Here is a 13,196-nt window from a genome sequence, read left to right as displayed (position 1 = left end):
GTTTTGATCACGTGCTGTTCAACATGGCGCTTATGTTCACTGCAACGGCGAGGTAGGGACGCAAAAGGGGCGTGTCTCCTTAGTTGCAGTAGATGTTTTGTTCATTGTAATCAGTGGAACAGTGCCGTAACATGACGGAATCGATATCAGTGTTACAATAATGCTAAATTACTGTATTTTTAAATAATAAAAGGTTAGATATCAATGTCTAAGATGACACTTCACAGAGACTGATGACATTTCATGATCCTGTTTAAAGAGCAAATCACCTCAATTTCTATCCACTCTAGGCTCACTATTTGTCTAAAGTATCTACTTTATCATAAAAAATATTCTGGAATAAACTTGGTTTTCAGGTACCGTTCATAATTTATGTGTTTCGATGGGTAGGAGGGGTGATTTTCATGATGATTTTTATGAAGTAGCGGAGCACCTTTAGAATACAGCACCACAACTTCTCATGAGGACGTTAGGGTTACGCTAACCTAATCTAACCCAAGACAACACAACACAACCCTGATCACATACATTTACGTAAAAGAGCACTATGACATGTGTCAAAGGTTGTGGTGCTGTACTCTAAAGGTAGGCCGAAGAAATGTACAATTGGAATGTTTTCCTTTTGTGAACTAATCATTAGAGGACTAATAGATGTATTGTTGTGAGCAAGCATGTCAGAGAGCTTTAACACACTCAAAGTAAAATATGTACTTTTTACACTTGAAACAGAAAAATACTTCATTAGAGGATTACTAGATGTATTGTTGTGTTTCACAATCAGATCAATCAGTTGTCGGTGATATTTTAAATGAACTTGTGAAATTAGCTATTCAGGTTTTGAAAGTGAAACAACTTGATGGGAAGGTTTTTGAAAAAAAACAACCCAAATCACTGTAAGTGTGAAAACATTGCTGTCATATCATCTAATATCCATCTTGGTATGTTGTTTTTGCACCAAAATGGAAGTAGACAAAGGCACTTATTATTTCTCACTGCACAAGTGGATAACACTGTATTAGCTATCAGCTATCATTTAGCATTGCTGGGAGAGTTTTGTCCTATTATATAATTGAATAACAATGTTGCACCTGTTATACGTATTTGAAATGAATACCCAGATTTTGAAAACAAATTGGGTATTTAAAAGTTTAGATACCCACTTGAAAATAGAAATACCAACTTAGTTTCAATTGCCTGGCTATTATACCCACATGGTCAAAAGCGTATCTGGAGCTCTGTATTGTTTTTATTTTGTACACACTCTGTTCCAGCATCAAGAAAGCAGTGGTGATCATAAATGATTTGGCTTCATCAAAATTTCCATTGCTGTTAAACCGCATCCTACAGAAGCTGCACTTGAAGGTTTGTATGGCGTGCTAAGTGTATAATTAAATGAGAACGCTATCAATGTAACCTTGTCATCCATTTTGATCTTCCGATTGGAAATCTTGAGAAATGACAGAAACTGGAGACTTTTATCTTCACAATTCCAGTCATGTTTCTTATTATATTGCGACAGGTAAGGAGTGAAAAGTAAACTTAATGATTCAACTTAATGACAAGTGATTGACATTTTGTATGATTCCAGGATGAGAGAACATTCACTGAAGAAGAGGAGGAAAAACTTCAGTCAACATTTGAGTTGTCTGCCCCTGATCTTGAACTTGTTTTAGAAACGCTTGAATTTATTTTACAACAGGTGAGTTAGAACTTGTATTGTAGTGTTTGTAGATTGAATGATGGATGATTTAAATGTTAGTGTTATGATACTAACCTCTAGCTATCATTATGCAACATCCCTTCTTAATGGACAAGGAAAAAATGCTTATGTTATGAAAAATAAGAGACAATGACAATGCAGTGCCATATGTCAGAACTTTGCCATTGTGATGGGGATACCCTTTGACCTAGCAAGTGGAACTGTTTATTATATGACATGTCCATGAATCCTTATAATGTTTCAACAAGGCCAACGGCAACAGTTCTGAGCAATAAATCCTTAAAACTGTTTTGGGTTTTTTTTAAAGCAATATTCCAGTCTTTAGTAAGTGAAGTCTTGACCAGACAATTCAGTGATCAATATCACAAGCATCAATCTACACTTCTGGGATACAGTGTCATATATCAACCAAGTCAGTGAGTCTCACCACCCAGTCCAGTTAGTCACCTCTTATGACAAATCATTCTAGAAAAGTTCATGCATGATTTTAACAAGTGGGGCATAACAAAATACAGTTATACAAGTTCTAACATTGGTGTCTCCTGATTTGACAGGCCGCATACCACACAGCAAAACCAGCCGTCCTCACAAGCCAGCTGCAGCAGCTGGAGATAGACGATGACAAGGTGAGATCTGATGATTGCTTCTAGTGCCTCTGTACATGTTTCTTGAATCCCCTGCAGGCAATGATTGAAGAGGAGGGTATTTTTGGCGATTTTACTATGATGACATTGAGCTGTTTGTTACAGGTTCAAGCTATTGTAGGGAAGTGGACCACTTGTGCCAAAGAGACTGTCCAGAAGCTAAGGGAGAGAACTCTGGTTCCTAAACAGGTGAGAGGTCATCTGTAACTGTCCAGTTGATATACATTTTATGTTTCATTGTTTCCAACGATGCATGTACATTTAGAGGTTTGGTATTTGTATAGAAATGGTATGTATGTTTATCTCAAATGTTAATTTGGTCTCATTTCAGCTTGAGGCTGTTAACTGGCGACTTAACCTGCAAATGGCGCAGTCAAATAAAACTAAATTAAAGTCACCAAATGCTTTATTTGAACTCAAAGTTGGTGATGAGGCAACTGAGGTAAGGCTTGAAGAGGAGTTGTCTCCCTTTGACTGGATATTTGTTTCATCTCAGTTATTGTACTCCACAACTACAACATAGCATAATTTAAATTTTGGAAATTTTCACTTTTAAAAAGTGAAGCGTGACCTTAAATAGACTTTGCTTTCAAACTTAAGAAATTTATATTTAAGCTAATATTTACAACCGCATTCTTTAGTGGCTGCAGAATGTCCTTATTTCTCATCGTTTTACTTTGACACTAACAATGTCAGACACCAAGTAATAATAGTTCATGTACATACAATACATATGTATGTACAATCCTTATGTTTACACCTACCATGAAATCTATAGCATAAATCTGTGGAAATTCCTTAATCCATTTCACAAGTGAGTAGATGCAGTATGTTAGGGATTGCTGTGAGTAATGCAGCCCAAGGGTATAAATATACAATGATTTCACTGCAGTTGTTATCAACATATTTTTAACATGTTGATGCAAACCATGATGCAGTTTTCATTTCGTCATTCTATTAACCTTCTCTAAAATTGTCTAGAAATTGAATCATTTTGTCAAAATCTATGCCTATCTTTTCTATTAAGCATTGTGATCGTATCTCATATTCCAATTCAAAACAGACCAAACCAAAGGCCTTGTACCACAATATGTAGAGTGTACTATTTCACCCTAGTCGGAGTTGGTCATGATTAGGACCCATCGCAGGGGAGGTCTGCATATGTATGAAACATACCAATTTGACACTGATTTTAGGGGTCAAGTTAGTAGACTGGCTTATCTATGAGATCAGCTTATGTAATATATGGTTGGCCAGTTAAAGCCTATCTACTAATTCACAGAGGCATGGTTGGCTAACTCATATACGATGTACTGACTTGTTCCCCTTAGTTATATCAGGATTCATTGATGTTTGGATGTATATTTGCACTAAATTCTATACTTGGTTTGTTTGAAACATCAAAGTAATGAGTTTCATTAAATGTGTGCCATTTCAAGGGTTCCCCTTTACTTAACTTTGATGCCATGATATAAGTGAAATATTGTGAATACATTAAACATATAGTGAATGAGAGAAATAGCAAGAACATGTAGATATGTTTTCATAATGTTCATTTATTTTTGTCTGGTTTATTTTCCTTTGACAAGTCATTGTTGCTTCTGTAATTCAGACAATATTTGTATGTTAAGAATAATATTATGAATGCTTGAATTTCAGGAAAAAGAAAAGATTCGAATAGAATTTTCCCATGATGAACTGTACAAGTTCTATAGTCAGGTATGTTCTGCTTGTTGTCAGACTCGAATTCAACATTTTGTGAGCCATCAATATTTTGTGTGCTGTCTGACACCAACCATTGACTTCTATCTCAGTTTGTTGATTTTCACTCCTCATTATCTGCCTCTCACAAAATCTTGCCATGTTATAAAATGTGGTGAATATACTCAGCCCAATGGGGAGACTGGGTTATACCTGTTCACAAGCTACTGACACATACAGTTAAACCTGGTTATACCGCCAGCATCCATCCAGACAAATTTTGGCGCAATATCCTGGGCGGCAGTATATCCAGGGTGGCCAGTACTTGTATAGTACAATGTGCATGTATAGACATAATCAGTAACAAAGAACAAACAATCACAAATACAGACCAAGTTGTTTATTGCCATCTAGTTGCATCATAACTTCAAAAAGTCTGGTACAGTTGTACAGAGGTGACCATTTATCCATCAAGTCTAAGGCAGTGGCCAGGCTGGTTACCATGTGTGTTGATAGTTACTCATTGTATCAATCACTGGTTTATCTGGTCTATGTCATTAACAGACATATGCAATACAGGTGAAATAAAGCTGAGGGTTACACTGAATGTGCAGGTAAAGTAATGAATATTAATTTCAGTAACATAGGGAATCACACATAGGAAATTACATAGGAGCACATAGGAAAGTAAAATTTTGTTATGCCTTTTTACTGTTTCTGGCATGATGAAATATTGCAGAAAATGTGTGTGTAGCTATGGGTCAGTTTGAAAGATTTGTTTTTAGGTTCATAAAAGCACAACAGTTCATCTTTAAAGCTTTAATGCTAGAGTTACCTCCCTTAGACCAATTGTGAGGATTAACAAAAAAGAGAAAACAATCTGTTTCCTTTCTGTCAATACAAAGTACCCAAATCTTCTATTATTGAAAAAAATGTTTTGTAAGTTGCAATATTATTTTTATTTATAAATAATCTAGAAAATTAAATATTCTTCCCAAAGCTCCTTTTGACAGGTTTACAATCAAGTTTGCTCTTCCCATTATTGTGGTGCTGGGTATCTGGACAAGCCATTGAGTGTCGAGATAATGTCAGTCTGGAAGCTAATTGTGATCAAACTTACCAGACTGTTCTGTCAGTAAATTGTCATTGTACACTCATCCACAAAAGCATTGCTCAATCACAGTGTTAGACCAATTTTAGCATCCATATATATACTGCTCAGTGACAGTGTTAGACCATTTTAGCATCCATACAAATGCTGCTCAATGACCCTGTTTAACCAGTTTTAGCATCCATACAAAAAATGCTCAATGACACTGTCTAACCAGTTTCAGCATCCATGCAAATACTGCTCAATGACACTGTTTATCCAGTTTTAGCATCCATACAAAAAATGCTCAATGACCCTGTTTAACCAGTTTTAGCATCCATGCAAATACTGCTCAATGACACTGTTTAACCAGTTTTAGCATCCATGCAAATGCTGCTCAATGACACTGTTTAACCAGTTTTAGCATCCATGCAAATGCTGCTCAATGACACTGTTTAACCAGTTTTAGCATCCATGCAAATACTGCTCAATAACAGTGCTAGACCAGTTTTAGCATCCATGCAAATACTGCTCAATGACACTGTTTATCCAGTTTTAGCATCAATACAAATACTGCTCCATGACACTGATTAACCAGTTTTAGCATCAATACAAATACTGCTCAAATAAATGGTCTGAAACAGTAATCAGGCATATCAATCAGGTTCAGATACTAATGTGATAGATGGACCTCAAGTAGATCATGGCACTTTGTGAGACCTTAGTACTTCTGGGGACAAATGTTTCATACCTTTTCAGATGGTCTCATGGCTGTCAGTTAACAATGAGATCTAACTATCCCCAAATAAGCCAACTAAAATGACTGTCAGCTCCTGTGACAGCCATATATGGTAGTACACTTGGTCCGGTCTAGTAATGTAGCATCTGGCAGCAGCACACTGCACAATTTGGAACCAGAGCTGGTTCATGATAATGTATTTGAGGCCAGAAATCTGGTACCAGATGTAAGCTGGGCACCATATCTCATACTGCAGGTTGACAGGCACCAAGGGAAATTGGAACCAGCTTAGAAATAGTGATAATAATAGAATCTAATTATCTCAGTTATATTACATAACAGTACTGTTGTATGATATCAATATGTAATATAGATAACATATCAATGTCTCATCCATTTCATATCAGTATCTCAGGTATATCATGTCAAAATCTCTGCTGTGAGGTCAGTATCTGTGCTCTATCAACCCGTGAAGGTCCAGGATAGAACAGGCCTTCAGCAACCCATGCTTGCCATAAAAGGCGACTCTGTTGACTCTGTGATTGGGTGGTCAGGCTCGCTGACTTGGCTGACACATGTCATCAGTTCCCAATTGCCAAGATTGATGCTCATGCTGTTGATCACTGGATTGTCTGGTCCTGGCTTGATTATTTACAGACCGCTGCCATATAGCTGGAATATTGCTGAGTGTGGCATAAAACTAAACTCACTCACTCAATCACTCACCATGTGCTCTATCACATTAATATCTCAGTTTTATCATATGAATATTACAGCAATATTTTAATAGTATATAGTGTTGGAATCCAGAGTATAAGTTATTGAACTTTATCATATCAGCACATGCCAAATTTAGATATAATGAGATATTGACATCTTAAAACTGTGTTATTGATATGTACCTGACACATCAATGTCATATAGCGTAAATATTTATATTGTTTGGGTGATATACTGATATCATAAAGCTGAAAAAGAGATATTTATGTGATATATCAGAAGCATTGATCAAGATGAGATCCAAGAAATCACTTGTATACTGATATCATACATCCAAAGTACTAATTCCATGCAGCTGATATATTGATATGACATAGCTATATACTCAAGTTAGACAGATTAAACATTTATGTATAAATGGGAGTTTCATATTTAACTGAGATACTGATATCATGTATCTGAGATACTTGCTGAGATGTTGATATCATATTGTTGATATCACTGAATGATTTACATATTTGTTAGATATCATCCAGAAATTAATATCTGGGCCCACTTGCACAAAACGATCTTAGAGCTACAATTATTGTAAATCCTTAAGATCGCGATCTTAGGCACCGGCTACAATCGCCATCCACTTGCACAAAGCGATTGTAGGATAAGATCATTGTAAGTTACAATCAAAACTTACAATTGGTCGGAACCAATTGTAAGGAGCTAATATCATTGTAGTCAAGAGCAAAATGGCGTCCAAGTTGGTGTCAATTCCACGCAAATAATTAGCTTTACGTTAGGGGATTGCTTTCATACTGCATAAAACTGTATGATTCGCCTCGACACTTCAACAACACGGAGAATGCAACATCGATTTAACGTCAGAAATATCGTTATTTGCGGTAGTGAACAATATCATTATCGAGTCGATATCATAAAGTACATTTCTCACCCGATTCTGTGTATAAAAAGTATGAACACCATACCTTTTTGATAAACAAGGGAAAGGATAGTAACGAAAGGTGTCTGCTGCGATTAGCAGTGGCCATGACCTTTTCAATAACTCAAGGGCAGCTAATTTTAGTTTTTACGCAAGATGGGAGTGGTTTCCCTTTGCAGATTATGCCGTTGCCGTAAAATCTGCCATGCCCAAATACAATGCATGTTCTCTTGTGACAGAACAGATCTCCACATGTTTCTTTTCGGTTAATGATTTTCTCTTAGTTTATCATTGAAATAATCTACAGTTGGATAACGTGCAGAATTATGTTTTTTCTACTTGTAGAAATTGAATCTGACGAGAGACAAGAGTTGTAATCTATGCATTTTAAATACAATACATGTATTCTTCAAACGGGAAAAATACACTTGCTGGGGTATGTGAAATTTGCATAAAAGGTTTTTTTTTGACAAAACGAAAAAAGATAATTATCAATAGGATAAAGTAATTAATATACTGTGGATGAGCATTCAACAACACATACAACACACACGAAATAATAACGTTTTCATATTTCCCTGTCATGAATTTTCCACAACACTCCCACAGTCATGTCACACTTTCATATCTTTACAAATCTAATGCTTGCGGGATATATTGGGGATTTTACTCCAAATAACACCTACGAGATGCCAAACTATGGTCAACTGACAACCACTGACAAATCATGGTACATTTAGGTGTTATATCATAAGGAAATTTTATTTATGTGCTATCTTTTAATTTCATGATTATTAGATCAATAACTCAAGACCCAATTTGTTAACGTATTTGTTTGTATTTCAATACTTGCATAAAACATGATAGGTCTGTGGTTGCAGTATCACATGTTTAGTTCATAAAAAATTTCAATGTAGAAAAACTAGAGAATAACCCCTGAGGTACGAGTGTTTATACATGTTACCTTCCACGTTATCGCTTCCTTCTTCAACGTTATCGTTTCCTTCAAAGATTTGTGGGTTTGGGGTTTTTTTTTGTTTTGTTTTGATGAAAAATCTGCAAGGTGCGATTAAGGAAGGGATGTCATTTGCGTGCGGGAACAAGTTCCACGTTTTATTTGCGCTGCAGGCTATGCGCACTTGAAGACAACTGTAGACAGGAGTCGAGTTTAAGAAATTTCTACCTCCAACGTTGAAGAGTTCGATCTTAGTTAAGATTGCGATCTTAAATCCATGCTGTCTTAAGATCGTGTTTGTGCAAGTGGATTAGAGCAATTGTACGGTGATTGTAAAGTTGATTGTAGGGGCCTAAGATTGATTGTAACTAACATTGCTCTGTGCAAGCGGGCCCTGATCATTACAGCAGGGCCCATTTTGCAGATTGAAATTTGATATCACAACATTGTGGCCCTATTAAATATGGCGTCATTCGGAAACAGAACCTGAACATATTGCAAGCTAGCGATTTCCAGGATAATTTGAATGCTGGAAGATGTTGTCAGAACAGAAAACTATCACCTGTTCAGGTACATATTGTGTTGTAGGATAATGGTATCATGTAATTGATGTCTCCCTGTCAGACAGCTGAGATATTGCAGTGGTAATTTGTGCTGCCATTCCGTCAGATCCTGTGGAATGAAAGACTCCTATTCTTTCAGTCTGGAGAAACATGTTCAGTGCTTCTGGGAATATGATGAATGATTACATGATTGGCATTTGCACACCTGTATGGAACTCAGCAGCAATCACTGGAGCCTTCAGGGCTTTTGATAAGCTGAGAAAAGTTCAGCTGAGATTGGATGTAAATTGGCTTGTTGCTTGTGATCCTATTCAGGAAATCACAGTGGTTTGAGCGTTTGTTCATCCTGCAGAAAATATTAATTATTTTAGCAAATGAAAGCACTAAGGTTATTTAGAAGAAATGTTTTATTTGTTCATGTTTTATATCTTATTAAAGTTAATTTAATTTGTAGATTTTCTTTTGAGCAAATGAATGCTTGTAATGATGACAGCTTGTAATGATGAAAAGTTGTGGTTTTGAAATTTATTACATTCATGTGAAAGAAAGGTAATTGCATCACATTAGTTGTTTAGGATATCATTAGCTCTGTAACAGAGACTCTGTGGGCCACAGATAGCTGTAGCAGTCCAGGGCCAGGTGTTATAATTAGGACTGTTTGACACGGAGACATTGCTCTGCTGCCTTTGTCACATCCAGCTCTAGACAGACTTTGTGGTCTTATGGACAGGGGTCTGCCATGAACATCTAGGCTGGAATTGGTCTTGAGCAATCTATGCTTGTCATAAATGGCAGGTAACAGGATCATGTAGTCAGGCTAGCTGATTAGTTGATACATGTCATTGTATCCCAAGTGTGTGGGTTGATGCTCATGATGTTAATCGCTGAATTGTCTGCTCCAGACTCAGTAATTTACAGATCACTGTCATATGCCTGAAAAATTTATGAGTGTGGTGTGAAACAAGAAACAGTCCAGTCACAAAACCCTTAGTACGAAAGATGTGAAAAACTGGCACTCCTTGTTCCTGGGACTGGTGGTCAACATTAAGGGAATAATTCAAGTCGTCTCAGAGAGTAACTATTTATGTCCCAGTGTGGCATCATATCTCTGTGGGCTTGATGTCCAGAGCCATGTCTCCCTTTAAATGCCTCTTGAACAGTCAAGAGAGGCTAACTCACAGCCTTACTCTAGTGACACCCACGAAGATCCTCACACTTCATATTGTGCAGGGTTTGTGTGGAGAGTGATCTGCCTCTCAGCAAAGCATCATGAGGCAGAGTTCAGCAGCAGGATGAGATACAGTTACTTCGGGGTAAACACCCTTTTTATTACAGTTGAAGCAAGTTTTAAGCCCTCTATTTTTTACACTACACCTCTTTTGTTTTTAAATAAGTTGTTTATCTCTTAGAACTTCTCTTTGTTCATCACATCATATTTGTTCATCAGACCAACTTCCAGATGACACTCTGAGATGCTGAGAGAGATGTGTTGCATTGCCAAGTAGGAAAGTCAACATGTACACAAAACATAATGCAGCAATATTTGATTTGTTGTTACAGGTTCTGCCAAACAAGTTGCTAAGAGTGGATAAGTCTCATGGATAATAGTTGCTGCCCATTATTCATATGATTGTTGTTTAAGACCACATACCAGCTGTATGATCATGGTCTGTAAAGTGGCCATGTTGTCAAACTCTAGTTTTGGAGTTTGAACATTCCAACAACTTGCCACCAACACAAATTTCAGAGTTGTCAAACCGTTGTCAATAAGCAGGATCAATCTCTATTCTCATCAACTTTTCCGTCAAACTTTTGGTCTTCTCAAACACTCAAAGTGTGATGTGTGAAATGTTGTCAAACACGTTTTTCAAAAATGACCAAACACAATCAACTAAATTGTCACATGACCACACTGATAGAGACATAGCGCTGAAATGACGCAAAGGTTTGGCAACATGTGTTTGACATGTGAAAGCACAAGTTATAAAATTTCCACAACATGTGTTGTCAAACTTTTAAATTTCAACAACATGTGTTGTCAAACTGTAGTTTGCCATGTGAAGATCGCTTAAGTAGTCGAGCCTGGACCAAACAATCCAGTGATCAGCATCGTGAGCATTACTGGGATGCAACAGAGATATGGACTCGGATGCAACATTGACAGGGACTGAGATGCCACAGATACAGTGACTGGAATGCAACAGTCAGGGATTTGAAACAATAGAGATAGGGACTGGAATGCAACAGTCAGGGACTTGAAGCAATAGAGATAGGGACTGGAATGCAACAGTCTTGGACTTGAAGCAGTAGAGATAGGGACTGGAATGCAACAGTCAGGGACTTGAAGAAATAAAGATAGGGACTGGAATGCAACAGTCAGGGACTTGGAGCAAGAGAGATAGGGACTGGAATGCAACGTCAGGGACTTGAAGCACTAGAGATAGGGACTGGAATGCAACAGTCAGGGACTTGAAGCAGTAGAGATAGGGACTGGAATGCAACAGTCAGGGACTTGAAACAACAGAGATAGGGACTGGAATGCAACAGTTAGGGACTTGAAGCACTAGAGATAGGGACTGGAATGCAACAGTCAGGGACTTGAAGCAGTAGAGATAGGGACTGGAATGCAACAGTCAGGGACTTGAAGCAGTAGAGATAGGGACTGGAATGCAACAGTCAGGGACTTGAAGCAGTAGAGATAGGGACTGGAATGCAACAGTCAGGGACTTGAAGCAGTAGAAATAGGGACTGGAATGCAACAGTCAGGGACTTGAAGCAGTAGAGATAGGGACTGGAATGCAACAGTCAGGGACTTGAAGCAACAGAGATAGGGACTGGAATGCAACAGTCAGGGACTTGAAGCACTAGAGATAGGGACTGGAATGCAACAGTCAGGGACTTGAAGCAGTAGAGATAGGGACTGGGGTGTAACAAAATATGGGATTCAACAGGGCTGGGATAAGGTAACTGGGGGAATGATGGGGATGCAACAGTGACTGAGACAGGGATGCTACAGAATCTGGGATTCTACAGAGATAGAGAATGGGGTACAACAGGGACTACGATTCTACTGTTACCACTCAAGCCACCATGTATTCCTCTGACCAGAGTGCATGTGACACAACATAAGATTTGAAAGTGAATTATTGGAACAATGTTTGGTAAGTGACGACATGGTTGAATCATCTGGTTTGATTTAATTCTTAAAGACATTGTGAATTTCTTTGAAGTCATGATTTTGAGTTAAGTGCTCTGCAAGAACTATAAAAAAAATATCCTTTCAAAAGGAGTTACGTTTGAATGCTGCCTCAATTGGCCAAAGCCCTGACATAAATTTTTCGATAGTCTGACCATCATGGCATCAAGCAGGTTAAGAGGCAGACATTAAGAACTTGTTGTGAAACCAAATGTAACTGCCTGGAATGATTAGCAGAGCTCATGACAGTATAATTTACCAGCCAGAGCCAGTTTGGGGATTTTCATCAATTGTCGATTGTCATAGTGACGCCACACTATAGAGAAGCTGACACAGCAATCAGTGGAATTGTAAAGAAAAAGATCACTAGAAAGGGAAAGCTGTAATTCTGTGGTGTCACTTCCTACTGGACGAGGCCATCAATCTTTTGTGAGGTTGTTGGTGATGTGCATCTGAGGAATACTCCTCGACAAAGTGTTGACTGCTAGTTGGAAAGGACTTGTCATGCTACGACACATGACTTGCTATTTGCAGCTCTTGCCAGGACCTGTCAGGGAAGCCTTGAAGACATGGATTCAGAATTGTGCTCTTTTTATTCATCAAGTGTTTTAAATCATGCCATTTTTTGTAACCTTTAATGGGAGATAATGCTTCATCAGTAGGTGACCAGTTCCTGTGCTGTTAGCGATGTGGTGCTTTTAGATAGCAGTGGGTAAGATTACTGAATGCTGAAGTGTTACAAGGTTGTATCCAAACTATATGTAAAAATCTGAGTCAAACACTCTTTTGATCTGATATGAGTGATGTAGGTAATTTGAGACAAAGTAGAAATTACTGTAGTGTCAGTATATCAAATTTGACTTTGACATTGCATTGTAGGGTAGCAGATGGGTCTGACTGATGACAGTCAGGTCTGATTCAGTTGTTTGCTCAG

General features: G+C 37.8%; 1 protein-coding gene across 1 annotated transcript in view; it reads left to right on the top strand.

The window, feature by feature from the left end:
* The first annotated feature begins 5 nt into the window (after positions 1-5).
* LOC137278480 (COMM domain-containing protein 10-like) overlaps positions 6-13,196 on the top strand; it is a 28,918-nt gene continuing 15,727 nt past the window's right edge. Inside the window, exons 1-7 of the mRNA XM_067810829.1 lie at positions 6-52; positions 1,272-1,362; positions 1,589-1,699; positions 2,275-2,346; positions 2,470-2,553; positions 2,696-2,806; positions 4,024-4,083. Coding sequence (XP_067666930.1) covers positions 24-52; positions 1,272-1,362; positions 1,589-1,699; positions 2,275-2,346; positions 2,470-2,553; positions 2,696-2,806; positions 4,024-4,083 — 558 coding nt within the window. The 5' untranslated portion in view covers positions 6-23. The remainder of the gene's footprint in view (positions 53-1,271; positions 1,363-1,588; positions 1,700-2,274; positions 2,347-2,469; positions 2,554-2,695; positions 2,807-4,023; positions 4,084-13,196) is intronic.

The sequence above is a fragment of the Haliotis asinina genome, chromosome 3, assembly GCF_037392515.1.
Source record: "Haliotis asinina isolate JCU_RB_2024 chromosome 3, JCU_Hal_asi_v2, whole genome shotgun sequence".
Classification (NCBI taxonomy): domain Eukaryota; kingdom Metazoa; phylum Mollusca; class Gastropoda; order Lepetellida; family Haliotidae; genus Haliotis; species Haliotis asinina.
This window is presented reverse-complemented; position numbering and strand designations above follow the sequence as displayed.